Source organism: Erinaceus europaeus, chromosome 17 (assembly GCF_950295315.1).
Source record: "Erinaceus europaeus chromosome 17, mEriEur2.1, whole genome shotgun sequence".
NCBI lineage: Eukaryota > Metazoa > Chordata > Mammalia > Eulipotyphla > Erinaceidae > Erinaceus > Erinaceus europaeus.
This window is the reverse complement of record NC_080178.1, coordinates 63,385,312-63,399,406: the sequence shown is the minus strand read 5'-3', so window position 1 is coordinate 63,399,406 and position 14,095 is coordinate 63,385,312. Positions and strand designations below refer to the sequence as shown.

Here is a 14,095-nt window from a genome sequence, read left to right as displayed (position 1 = left end):
ATTTCACCACCTTCCAGACCACAACAAAATTTACTTTTAAAAAAATAGACAGGTGGTGCAAAGTGCAAGGACTGGCATAAGGATCCCGGTTTGAGCCCTTGGCTCCCTACCTGGAGGGGAGTCGCTTCACAAGTGGTGAAGCAGGTCTGCAGGTGTCTATCTTTCTCTCTCTCTGTCTTCCCCATTTCTCTCTATCCTATCTAACAACAATGACATCAATAACAACAACAGTAACTACAACAATAAAACAACAAGGGCAACAAAAAGGGAATAAATATATAAAAATGTTAAAAAAAATAGATAGGATGAATCTGGTGAGAGGATAATAATTTGCCCCACAGTAAAGGTTGGATTAGGAGTAAAGAAGAAAAAAAGCACCATTTAGATGAATTTTCTAAATAAATTCTATCAAAATTATTTATTACCTCTATCAGTGGTCTGGCCTTTCAAATTAAGTGTATTGTTTTTTCTCCATTTTATTCTATCAGACAGAAATTGAGAGGGGAGCGGATAATAGAGAAGAAGAAAGATAAGATACCTGCAAACCTGCTTCACCACTTGTGAAGTGTCCCCACTGCAGATGGGGAGCGGGGGTTAGAACCCGGTTCCTTGCACATAGTCCTATGTGTACTTAACAGGGCGTTCCACTGCCTGGCCCCCTTAAGTGTAATTCTCTCCACCTCCCAGCTGTTGAAGAGAGCCTTCTTCTCCTCAGTTTCCCATATTTGTTATTTTTTCTATAGTCCATGTTCCCTTTATAGTTGTAAGAAGGAAGTAAGAAACACATACTATTAATTCACTGCCTTGGCAGGAATGGGAAACCATATTAACAATTGTTATTATACACATATATATATATATATATATGATATTTTGGAAGCAAAGCTGTGCTAATAAGATAAACAAAATGCCTTGACCTTTAACATACTTAAATGCTTCAGTTGAATGCCAAGCCAAATAAAAAGACCAATAAGAAAAGTGGCATAACTAGTTCATGTCTTAAAGATATAGAAAAAGTAATCAAATGTTATAGTGTAGGGAGGCAACCACTCCTATCTCAGAAACTATTTCTTCCAAATAAAGAGTATGACCCATCTGACATATTGAATTGATATTTATTTCAGGACATGCCATGTCAAAATAAAACAAAAGAGTCAACCCTTGCCTTTAACAATAATATTGTATTATAAAAGCACTTTACAACTATATCCCATCTTTAAGTATAAGTTACTGGTATGTGGGCTAATGATTATCTGAAAGCATTTCTCTATTCAGACCCATAATCCAAGTGCTCTCTGAATATTACAAGGTGACAATAAGTGGTTGGTTGGGTGGGGGGGGTGATACAGTTCTCCCTATTAAGGATTTTGTTGCAGTGAGAGGATAAGGAAGTATGATAATATTCTTGTTGTCTTTTCATCTTTATACTGTGTTAAGTAATGCATACAACATAAATCAGCAGGTTATTCCTGAGCTGTAACTCAAGAATTTTTTTTTTTCCTGCAAACAATATATTTACAAATGTGTTTATTAACTTACACAGCAATCTCACAATAACTAGTCAAGGGTGCACTCCTAGTATATTTGTTTACAGTGTTTTAAGGGACATATTGCCATGGGTGATGAAGCTCAAAGTCAAACAAAACAACTAAAAATTGAAAATAGTTTAAAAAATAGGCAAAGAAATAAATATCACTGAAGAAAGGGTTAATTGTAGCTTAAATATAAAACTAAATCACTACCCAATTAACCAAAGTATACAGATCTAATAAAAAGCAAAACCAGCCTGAAAGACCCAACATTTAAAAATAATGCTAAACAATAAGGCATAAATCCGCACACTACTGAGCTTTATCTCCAGCCTCTCCTTTCTCTCTTCTGTTGTACGCCTTCTTCAGATCTGCCTCCAGAGACTTGTAAAAAAACTGTTTTCCAGCTTTAATTTAACCTCAAATGTCCTGAGCAAAGTATCTGCTATTCCGCTCAGGGTTATGTTGGTATGCTGTAATTACCAGTTTCTACTGGGCATAGCAGTTTTGATCAAGGTACAAAATCTGAATTCTCCCAATGGTCCTTCTTAATGAAATTTGATTTCTATAATGCCTAGCCTACATAGCATTAAAAAAGAAAGAGGAAGGGGGAAAAAAAAAAAAAAAAGCAAGAAATCAAGAAAGGCCAAGAGAAATGTATTGCTTAAAAAAAGAAATCTTTTTAAAATAAACAGTCATTTAAAAATGACAATTTTTAAATCCTATAAGAAAAAGTTCATAAAACTAAACATTAAAGTCCTGTTCTGATTTGTTTACTTTTCCTCCCTGTCAAATAAAGCACATGTGAAGGGGTTATTTATCTTAGTCAGAAATACACTTTACTTTCATTTAGTTGATGTACTCAGTATATTCATCAGGACTCATCTGACGCTGCACCAGAACCCTTTTCTAATTCAAGTACTGCCTACCATGATAGCCAGCTTGGAACCTCAAAGAAAGTCCATGTTTATCAGAGCTCAAGAATAATTTTGGGTAAGTTGGCTTAAGGCCCAGAGCAAATGGTATGATGACAAATGAAGGGTAATCCCAATGGGGCTTGGTCTGACTGCTGCCCTGCTACCTCTTGTCTGCAGGAAGGAGTGTAAGAATGGGTAAGGGAGAGGTGAGAAAAGTAAGGAGAGATCAATTAGGTAGGCAAGTGCTGCTGTGAATAGCTGCTTCTTAACCAAGCCATGCACTGTTGACATGTCTGTCATTCTGAAGTACATTATCATTAACATTAAAAATGAAAAAATGTTAAGAAAATGTATCTAATTTTAAAGTTATCACTGGAATATGCTTGAATTTTTGGCTTTTCGTAAAATATAAATAATCAAGACACTGACTTTTTTTTGTGCTTGTGAAGCTAATAGATCATCTCCACGAGACAGGCAGCAATGATGAACTGCAATACGTTATTACTGAAGGGGAAGGGTTCAAGCCGATATTCACACTGCAGTCAATGAAAGAATAAGGGAGGCAAAGCAGTGAGCTTCTGGAGAAAGACTGAAGATGCTCTGTGGGATTAGCAGGAACAGCCTCCTTCGTTGACTGGTTGCTCTTGAGGCTTTTCCAGTTTTATGTCAATCACTGATACAATAATTAAGGATATATGAACGAGATATCATAATTCCAATTCTGATGAACACAGACATCTCTGGCAAGCACCTCTACCTCCACTTATAATTGGCTTCAGAGCCTACAAGTCCACTATTTAAACACAGAACAAAAATACTTTATTTAATGGATAAAGGAAGAGAGAAATCAAGAGGGTGGGGCCAGGTGGTGGCGCATCTAGCTAAGCAATCACATTACAGTGTATGAGGACCCAGGTTCAAAACCCTGGTTCCCACCTACAGGGGAAAAGGTTCATGAGTGGTGAAGCAGGGCTGCAGGTATCTCTCTGTCTCTCTCCCCATCTCTCAATTTCTGTCTCTAGTCAATAATATACACACACACACACACACACACACACACACACACACACACACAGAAAGAGAGAGGGAGAAAGAGAGAAAGAAATCAAGAGGGGAGTAGGTGATAAAGGAAAGAGAATGACATCTGCAGGTCTGCTTCATTGCTTGTGAAGTTTTCCCCTGGCATGTGAGAACTGAGGATTTGAACCTGTGTCCTTGTACATTCTAACATATATGTTCTACCAAGTGCACCACCATCTGGCCTCCCAAATCCACTATTTTCTTTATAGCAACCTCACCATATGAGATGCTGAAGTGGAATAAAGTTGCTTCTATTATATGCAGCAAAGGTCAGAATAAGGTTAAGTTCTTATAATGAGAATTTACCCTAAAGGATTATTCTAGGGGGCACACCTGGTTAAGCGCATATGCTACAATGTGCAAGGACCTGGGTTCAAGCCCCCAGCCCCAACCTGTGGGGGTGAGGGGAGCTTCACGAGTGATGGAAGCAGGGCTGCAGGTGTCTCTGCCTCTCTCCTTCTCTAACTCCTCTTTCCTCTCAATTTCTGGCTGTTTCTGTCAAATACAGATTAAAAAAAAAAAATTCCACAGGGGCAAGAAACCAGGTAAAGATGGCATCCTTTATGGAACTGTACATAATAAAAATCTGAAAATAGTCTACAAGAATTCTAATGAAAAGTATTTAATAAATGATGGAACTTTAACTCTGTAGAATACATTATGATATTAAAGGCTTTGAAACTATGAAATATTTAGAAGGAAACTGAATAGAAAGAGCTATGAATCCTACAGATTAATAAAAATGTCTGCATATGGATATCATTGGAGTTAAATTTAAAAGCAAAATGTGAAATTATGTGAAATAACTAGCATTAGATGTGCTTCATTATGTCCCATTTTTGAAATCAGGGGCCATGACAAAGCTCCAAAGTACAGTATTTTCTGCTTGTAGCATGCATGAAGCCTGAGTGTTAGAAACCACAGAGGAAGAGAATATGGTACTGAAGGAAAAGTCCAGCACTAATGGAACTAAGAATTAAGAAGCAAAAGACTGGGATCTTAAGAGTTTGCTGTTCATTAAAAGCCAAGAAGGCAGGAAAGCAAAATCTTCTCACTGATTAACAGTAGTGAGTAGCAGGTTGCAAAATAGTATAGATAACTTGGATAACCAGAATTCATTTTCTATAGAAAAAACTTGTAGTTTCTGTACCCCACAACCATCAATTTCTGTCTGTAAAAGGCAATGAACTATTATTCCTGAGTCAACCGGTTTGGGTTCTAAAGATTAGTGTTAACAATAAAACTTTTTGATGAAATAAAAAGGATACTGTCTTCTCTGCTTCTGTCCTGTGTGCTCTCCATTCCAGGCAATGCTGCTGCAACACGTCGGAAGAGCTGTGGGCAAAGAAACATATAATAATTGGGAAGGGAAAACTTAGTAAATAATCTTAACAAAATGTGTATGACCAGTGGATGGTAAATTAAAGAATATAATTCTCGGTTATTCCTCACTTAAACTGTAGCATCTAGAAAGCACATTAACATCGAGTCTTTTTACAAACAAATATGCAAAATATAGCATGACAAGTACAAAGAGATATGAAAATATCCCTGCTTTTGAACTGGTAAAATGAGATTAACAGCTGAGAAAAACAGTGGCTAGCGTCACACAAAGAAAGAACTTAGTAAAGACAGATTACTCATTTCATACAACTATAATGTGGCATTCCTGTCTTTCATACAGGCTTAAGTTAGGTTTTAAAGTGACTAAATATATTTTGAAAGTCAATCAGTTCAAAGTACTTAAGAGGGGTCAGGAAGTAGTGCACTTGGTAGAACACACATGTTAGAATGTACAAGGACCCATGTTCAAGCCCTCAATTCCCACATGCTGGGGGGAAAGTTTCACAAGTGGTGAAATAGTCCTAAGTATCTCTTTCTCTAACCAAATAAATAAATAAATAAAAACCCTTGATAATTCCTAAAAATAACACTGTGTTACAGATCAATATACAATCTCTTGAGTCTAACAGAATTTTGTACTGAATAGTTAATTAAAAAAGAAAACTTATTTTTAAGAAAGAATATGGAGGGAGTCGGGCGGTAGCACAGTGGGTTAAGCGCAGGTGGCACAAAGTGCAAGGACCGGTGTGAGGATCCCAGTTCGAGCCCCCAGTCTCAGGCTTGTGAGTCACCACCTCCTGCTGAAAAAGAATATCCTTAACTGATTTGATTATTGTAAAAATAAATAAATAACAATAAGGGAAATCACTATGTAAACTGTGAGACTGATCCCTCTCAATTTCTCTGTTCTACCAAATCAAATTTATATAAAAAAATAAATATGGACTTCATCCAGTGTGCAAAAGAAGCAACTGAAAAAGTAGTTTGTATTTGTATTTGGAAAGACTTCTTCTGTGAATAAATCTAAGGTTGTTTTTTTTGTTTTCCTCCAGGGTTATCACTGGGGCTTGGTGCCTTCACTACAAATCCAGCTGCTCCTCGCCATCCCCCCCCCCCATTTTGTTGTTGTTATTGTTGTTGGATAGGACAGAGAGAAATAGAGAAAGGAGGGGAAAACAGGGGGAGAGAAATCGAGACACCTGCAGACCTGCTTCACTGCTTGTGAAGCAACCACCTTGCAGGTGGGGAGCTGGGGCTCGAACCAGGATCCTTGAGCTGGTCCTTGAACTTTGCACCATGTGCTAAGCTTAGCCCAGTGCGCCACTGCCTAGCCCCCAAATCTAATGCTTTATTGTTGCTAAAAAGACATGTAAAAAAGGTGACATGTGGAAAGCAGTATAGAGTGATAGTTTAAAGACTTGGATTTATAATATAGAAAAGCGACTTAGGTGACATGTCACCCTTCTGTTCCTCAGTTTTCTTGTTTGTTTTAGATATGGAAGAAAAGCGAGGGAGTCAGAGCACTGCTCTAAACATATGCCAAGGATCAAAATTGGGGTCTCAGGCTTGTGAGTCACCACCTCCTGCTGAAAAAGGATATCCTTAACTGATTTGATTATTGTAAAAATTAATAAAAACTTTAATAGGGGCCGGTGACGCTGAACCTAGGTTGAGACACGTTACACTGTGCAAGGACCCTTGTTCGAGCTCCTGGTCCCCACTTGCAGAGGGAAAGCTTTGCAAATGGTGATGGAGTGCCGCAGGTGTCTCTGTCTCCCTTTCTTTCTTTTAAAAACTATTTATTCTTTTGTTGCCCTTGTTTTATTGTTGTAATTATTGTCGTCATTGTTGGATACGACAGATTGAGATGAAGAGGGGAAGACAGAGAGGGGGAGAGAAAGATAGACACCTGCAGACCTGCTTCACCACTTGTGAAGTGACTCTCCTGCAGGTGGGGAGCCGGGAGCTCGAACCAGGATCCTCACACCAGTCCTTTGCTTCTCACCACCTGTGCTTAACCTGCTGCACTACTGCCCGACTCTTCTCTGTCTCCCTTTCTATTTCCCTTACCCTCTTGATTTCTGGATGCTTCTATCCAATTAATAAAGATAATAAAAATAAAAACTTTAATATAAAGAAAACCTCTAATATAACTCTTTCTTCTCTACCCCATCATTTAGTAACTAATTGTACCAGCAAATAGTCACAGTAACTCATGGTCTGGAGGCTAAATCAAGTTTTCCCAAATGTTCTGAAATTCAGCTGTGAATCCTAGAACTACAGCAAAATGCCAATGTGTTCAAAATTCTACTTTAAGAAGAAACTATGCAAAGGTGTAAGAGTTAGGAAAGACTTTCAGTAAATATCAAAGAAACACTGAAATATTCTTTGAATTATACAGAAATCGCACCCAAGATCTCATTGCCTGTTTACAATAGAAAATATTCATTAAACTGCTTGCCTGTTGAAAGTGCATGATCTCTTTTATTTATTTACTTATTTGCCTCCAGGGTTTTGTCACAGGGGCTCAGTGCCTGCGGTATATGAATCCACTGCTCCTGGTGGCCTTTTTTTTTTTTTAATTTTACTTAATAGGACAGAGAGAAATTGAGAGGAGGGGGAGACAGAGAAGGAGAAACAAAAATAGACACCTGCAGACCTGCTTCACTGCTTGTGAAGCGACCCCCTTGCAGGAGGGGGAGCCAGGGGCTTAAACCAGAATCCTTGCCCTTTGTATTATGTGCACTTAACCCGGTGCGCACATAGGTGCCTGGCCTGCTGATGCATGATCTTTTCAGCTTCTAAACATTTTAAAGTAACAGAGTACCACAGTGACGGATTTTTTTCCCCTCTTGGAGGAGGCACAGGGAAGGCTTGTTTAATTTCTGCGTAAATGGAATAATACAGGGGTTACAAGTTTTGACACTTGTTTCTTCCTCCAAGGCTGTATCACTGAGGGCAGGTCCTCCACCATTGTTTCCCAATGGTTACTTTACCTTCCCTTTTTTGACAGAAAGTAAAAGACATAGAGAGAGGGAGACAGAGAAAAGATAACAAGAAAAATATCAGTGGCACTACTCCACTGTCCATGAAATCTCCTCTATGCAAATGGGGGCAGGAGGGTAGTCTAAGTACATGGAAATGTGTCTATCTGGCTGAATATGCCACTACCTGGCCCCATTTTGAAACTTTAAAAATATAAAGATAGGGTCAAAGCAGTGATGTCTAATGAAATCTTTTAGAGAGGCTATTACTACATTCACACCTATCTACCTATTATCACAATATAAACGCATTTAACGTGTTTAAAGGAAGAATACTAATTTGAGTGATGAAACTCTAGTACTAACAAACCTATTGTTGTTACAGCTTTGTGACAATTACTCAATACATAGGTCTTGTCTTATAATATGCTATGAGAGTCAAAGGGCAGAATGATGCTTCGTTTCTTTGGAATAGCCTACCCTTGCTCCAAATTCAATCTCTCTAGCAGATACACATCCTTTAGAATCTGTTCCTTGGGGGTTGGGCGGTAGTACAGAGAGTTAAACACATATGGCGCAAAGCACAAGGACCAGCACAAGGATCCATGTTCAAGCCTCCGGCTCCCCATCTGCATGGCGGTGGATTCATAAGCGGTGAAGCAGGTCTGCAGGTGTCTTCCTCTCCCCCTCCTCTCCATTTCTCTCAGTCCTATCCAACAACAATGACATCAATAACCACAACAACAATAAAACAACAAGGGCAACAAAAAGGGGGAAAATAGCCTCCAGGAGCAGTAGATTCATGGTGCAGGCACTGAGCCCCAGCAATAACCCTGAAGGGAAAAAAAAAAAAAAAAGAATCTATTCCTGATAACTCCCTAGAAATTTCAACTTTCTTTTTCAATCCCACCTTCCTATACAACAAAATATATATATTTTAAATATTTATTTGTTTATTTAGTCCCTTTTGTTGCCCTTGTTGTTTTTTATTGTTGTAGTCATTATTGTCATTGTCGGATAGGACAGAGAGAAATGGAGAGAGATGGGGAAGACAGAGGGGGGAGAGAAAGACACCTGCAGACCTACTTCACTGCCTGTGAAGTGACTCCCCTGCAGGTGGGGAGCAGGGGGCTTGAACCAAAATCCTTATGCCAGGTCCTTGCGCTTTGCGCCACCTGCGCTTAACCCCTGCGCTACCGCCCGACTCCCTCAAAATATTTCTATATGCTACAATAACCATTTCTATTTCTTCTTTCAGTCTATAACACTGTGAAATATAAACTGGCCAATATACCTCTTTGTCTTTCTAGATTTAAAATCTCTGGAGGATTAAGCTTAAACTTCATCTTTGTTACACAAAGATGACAGTCTTTTTAAAATATTAATTTAAAGAATGACTAGTGGATGTGTGTGGGGGAAACTACAGAAGGCATAGAATGCCGTATAAATAGTTGATTAATTCATTTATCTACTGGCTTTTTGGTGGTTCACTTGCTATCTAAATACTTTTTTTTTTTAATCAAAGCATTGTTCAGCTCTGGCTTATGGTGGTATTGGGGGGGGGTTTGAACCTGGGACTTTGAAGCCTCGGGGATGAAGAGTTTCTGCCTAATTATTATGCTATCTACCCCTAACCAATTCTCAAATAATTTCATAACTATATAGCAGACAATTACAGATCTGAGAAAACTTGTTCTTTAATTAAGTGAAAGCTGGCGATACTTTGCACACTGAACCCTGCAACCTCAAAGTAAAGAAGTTAATTTACACAGTTCCTTGCAGAACAAAAGAAGTATAAAAGGATTTTAAATGTGTATGCACACAGACAGTGAAGGAAAAATGACATACTTCAATTTGATGAGAAAAAAGTGCCCCTGAATACATATTTATTTATATACTATATATTATTTATATATGCTATCTTCTAATAAAAAATTATTCAACTAACACAAGTAAACATTATCAGAAGCAGTGATAATTAAGTGAGATGAAAAGATTAACTGGTAGATCCATTAGTCGAAAACATACACTTAAAGCAGTAAGCATGGGAGTCGGGAGGGAGCACAGCAGATTAAGCATACATGTCTGCAAAGCACAAGGACAGACATAAGGATCCCGGTTCGAGTCCCTGGCTTCACTTTACAGACAGTGAAGCAGGTCTGCAGGTGTCTGTCTTTCTCTCCCCCTCTGTCTTCCCCTCCTCTCTCCATTTCTCTCTGTCCTATCCAACAACGACATCAGTAACAACAACTAAAACAACAATAAAAAAACAACAAAGGCAACAAAATGGAAAATAAATAAAATTTAAAAAAGAAAGCAGTAAGCATGTAGCTCAGGAGCACTGGACTCTCACACATGAGGTCCTGAGTTTGATCCCTGGCACAGCATATGCCAGAGTGATACTGATTCTCTCTCCCCTTCTCTTTTTCTTTTCTTTTTAAATGTTTATTTATTCTCTTTTGTTGCCCTTGTTTTATTGTAGTTTTTATCGTTGTTATTATTGATGTCATCATTGTTGGGTAAGACAGAGAGAAATGGACAGAGGAAGGGAAGACTGAGAGGGGAGAGGAAGACAGACACCTGCAGACCTGCTTCACTGCCTGTGAAGCGACTCCCTTGTAGGTGGGGAGCCGGGGGCTCGAACCAGGATCCTTATGCCAGTCCTTACACTTTGCGCCACATGCGCTTAACACGCTGTGCTACCGCCCAACTCCCTCTCCCCTTCTTTCTAGTGAAGAAATAAATGAGTCTTTTCTTAAAGAAAAAAAACAATAAGCCTTTTACTTATAAAGCTATGACACAAATGAATAAATCTACAGGTTTCCCAAACCCTTTACTTTTACCTTTAAAAATAATTAGAAGTAAGTGTGTCGTATGTCAAGAAAAATTTCTCGAAAGGTTATATGTAAAGGTCTTTCCTCTAAACCAATGGTTCTCATTATCCACAGGACTTTAAGATGATCAATTCTACCATCCTGGTAAGGGCTTTGCTCTCCTGGGAGAGCTATCTCTTGGGTCCTTAAAGTAATAAATCATTTTTTAAAAATTTAAGTAAACATTTAAAAAATCTACTTATTTATGATAAGAGGAAAAGTAAAAAGAACTAGAGCATCATTATGATGTATGTGCTGCCAGGAATGGATCATAGGAGAACCTCTTGTTTGAGGTTCCAACACCTTATCCCTCTGTCATATCAAAGATTTTCTCACGAGAGATGGTTAGAAGAGCATGAGAGACTAAAGCATTGCTAAATTCTGATACGTGGTGTTACCAGCAATGTGCTTTTACTGTGCTATCTCTATGTCTCTTAACAATTTCTTTCTGTTTTTATTTATTTTATTTATTTAAATGAGGGATATATAGAGAGGGGAGAGAGACCATAACACCGCTATGGTGTTGCAAGGGACTGAACACTGGTGACACTAAATAAAAAGAAATAAATAAAATTAAATAAATAAATATGTTTACGATAGAAGCAAGACCATTAATTTTATTGTATGATAAACCATGGCAGCTCTAAGTATCTAGTAGAAAAAATATAGCAAATCATATTTCATTCAATGAACATCTGTTGAGTTCACATTCTAGTGGACAGTAGAAATAACAAAACAAAAAAGAATTTTACTATTATTTGATTGAATGGAATTTTCAATTACAAATAATAGGAGGGAGGGATGTGGGCAGTGGTGCACCTGGTTAAGCACACATACTAACAAGTGCAAGGACCCAGTTTGAGCCCCTGCTCCCCACAAGCAAGGGGTCCGTTTCACAAAAGCAGGTCTGCAGGTTGTCTTTCTCTTCTTCTACCTCCCCAGTCCTTTCTCAAGTTCTCTCTGTCCTATCTAATGGGAAAAGAAAAAAAAGAAAGAAAAGAAAAAGGAAAAGGAAAAAAATGGCTGCCAGGAACAGTGGATTGGTAGTGCCAGCACCAAGCCCCACCAATAACCCTGGTGGTAATAAAAAAATTTTTTTCTTTAAAGTAATATGTATAATATGTAGGGAAGAAACAGTATTCTAGGGAGAGAGACAATAACATATGATGGAAAAGTGAAACATAATAAACTTGGGGCACTTTATTTTTGGCCATCCGGGCTTTGTGCCTGCATGATTCTATAGCTCCCTGTGTATGTGAGGTCTCAAGTTCATTCCTTAGTGCCTTATTAAACAACAGCAGAATAGAATACTTGCACACTTATTTATCAACAGTGTTTTAAATATGATTGCTTCAACACTTACCTGCTTTACATTGTATCCTGCTTTTGCACTAGTTTCAATAAACATGACATTTAGCTCTTTGGCTTTCCTTTCTCCCTCTTCAATTGACACTTGCCTGTAGAAAAATTGAAGAGAGAGTTTTTTCCTTTACGAAAGATTAGAAACAAGTTTCTAAAAAGAATTTTTTTGATACGAGTTTTGGCTACATGGGCAAGATTAGTGACTGATTTGAAAATTCACCAAGCTGCTGTAATAAGCTTATAAGATGTACACTTAACAAATTTAAATGCTTTTTTTAATTTGCCTCCAGGGTTATCACTGAGGCTCTGCGATTGTACTACAAATCCACTGCTCCTGGGGGCCATATTCTCCATTTTGTTGTTGCTGCTGTCAGACAGAACAAAGAGAAATTAAGAGAGATGGAGAAGACAGGAAAGGGGAGAGAAAGACACCTGCAGACCTACTTCACCTATTATGAAGCTTCCCCCTGCAGGTGAGGAGCCAGGGGCTCGAACTGGGATCCTTGAGCTGATCCTTGTGATTCACACTATGTGTGCTTAACCAGGCGTGCCACTGCCCGGCCCCCTTAAATGTTTTTCTTAATCATTTTCTTTAATTTGACTGAGTTCATACTGCACTTGTTTAAAAATAATTTAACTATATTTAATTTTCTCTTAATATTGGGTCAGAAGCACTTTAGCCTTGTGATGAAAGTTTTATGTAAAAAAATCTTTTATTGGGGGCCGGGTGGTGGCACACCTGGTTGAGCGCACATGTTACAATGCACAAGGACCTGGGTTCAAGCCCCCAGTGCCCACCTGCAGGGGGAAAGCTTCACAAGTGGTGAAGCACTGCTGTAGGTGTCTGTCTCTTACCCTCTCTATCCAATCAATAAATATAATAAAAAAATTTTAATCTTTTATAAATATTTTTTAAGATTTTATTTATTAATGAGAAAGATAGGAAAAGAGGGAGAAAGAACCAGACATTACTCTGGTATATGTGCTTCTGAAGATTGAACTTGGGACCTCATGCTTGAGAGTCCAATGCTTTATCCACTGTGCCACCTCCTGGACCACTGTAAAATATTTCTTTATGACTATATCATCTGTTAATTAGCTACCATAATTTATATGACTATTCCCAAGCACCTAGAAATATACGGTATTTTCAAATTTTACACAACTGTGAGAAATGATGTTATAAATATTTTTGTGGTCAATATTGTGAATATTGTGGATCATTTTCTTAGGTGGAACTTATGGATTTTTAAGTGGAACGAAGGATTTGAAAGACATAAATGTTCAAACTTCCTGAGGCATAGTATTAATACTTTAATACTTCTTTTTCAGGACATTTTGTTATGCATTATAATTAGTGTGTGTCTCAAGTAATAAGCTCTTCAAGTACAAGACGATCTCATTTATCTTGGTGTTCCTAGTGCCTAGCTTGCATGTAGGTGTTTAATAAATCTGCAAATATCTTAATTAAATAGTTCTAAACTACCAGCTGGAAACCCCTGACTTCTGCAACACTGAAAACTGAGGCTACACAAGAGAAGTTCTACAAACCTCCTACATCTAAGGGGCCACCTTGTATATATGCCCTTATATTTTTCCTTTAGCCCTTTAACTATAGAAACACTGCTCTTACTCTTTGAATTCTCATATTAGAGATAAATAAAAGTGAAAACTTACAAGATAGTACTGACATTCATAAAATAATTTCCATAAAGAAAATACTATAGGGCCAGCGGTGGCATACCTGGTAAAGCACACACATCACAGAGCGCAAGAACCCAGGTTCAAGCCCTTGGTCCCCACCTGTAGGGGGGAAGCTTCATGAGTGGTGAAGCAGTGTTGCAAGTCTCTCTTGTCTCTCTGCTTCTTTCCTCCCCCTTCTTTCTCAATTTCTCTGTCTCTATCCAATAACAGATACTTAAAAAAAAAAAAAAAGAAAAGAAAATATAAAGCCATTCTTGGAATTTAATTTTAGACCTAAAAAAGACTTTCTTTGTGGCTGTATA

At 38.1% G+C, this 14,095-nt stretch overlaps 1 protein-coding gene across 2 annotated transcripts in view; it reads right to left on the bottom strand.

The window, feature by feature from the left end:
• Window positions 1-1,096: 1,096 nt before the first annotated feature.
• The window catches only part of RAB6A (RAB6A, member RAS oncogene family), a 48,296-nt gene continuing 35,297 nt past the window's right edge, over window positions 1,097-14,095 (bottom strand). For both annotated transcript variants that reach the window (XM_060176865.1, XM_060176864.1), the window contains exons 6-8: window positions 12,091-12,184; window positions 4,795-4,861; window positions 1,097-3,119 (exon numbers count right to left, since the gene is read on the bottom strand). In XM_060176865.1, coding sequence (XP_060032848.1) covers window positions 3,055-3,119; window positions 4,795-4,861; window positions 12,091-12,184 — 226 coding nt within the window. In that variant the 3' untranslated portion in view covers window positions 1,097-3,054. The remainder of the gene's footprint in view (window positions 3,120-4,794; window positions 4,862-12,090; window positions 12,185-14,095) is intronic.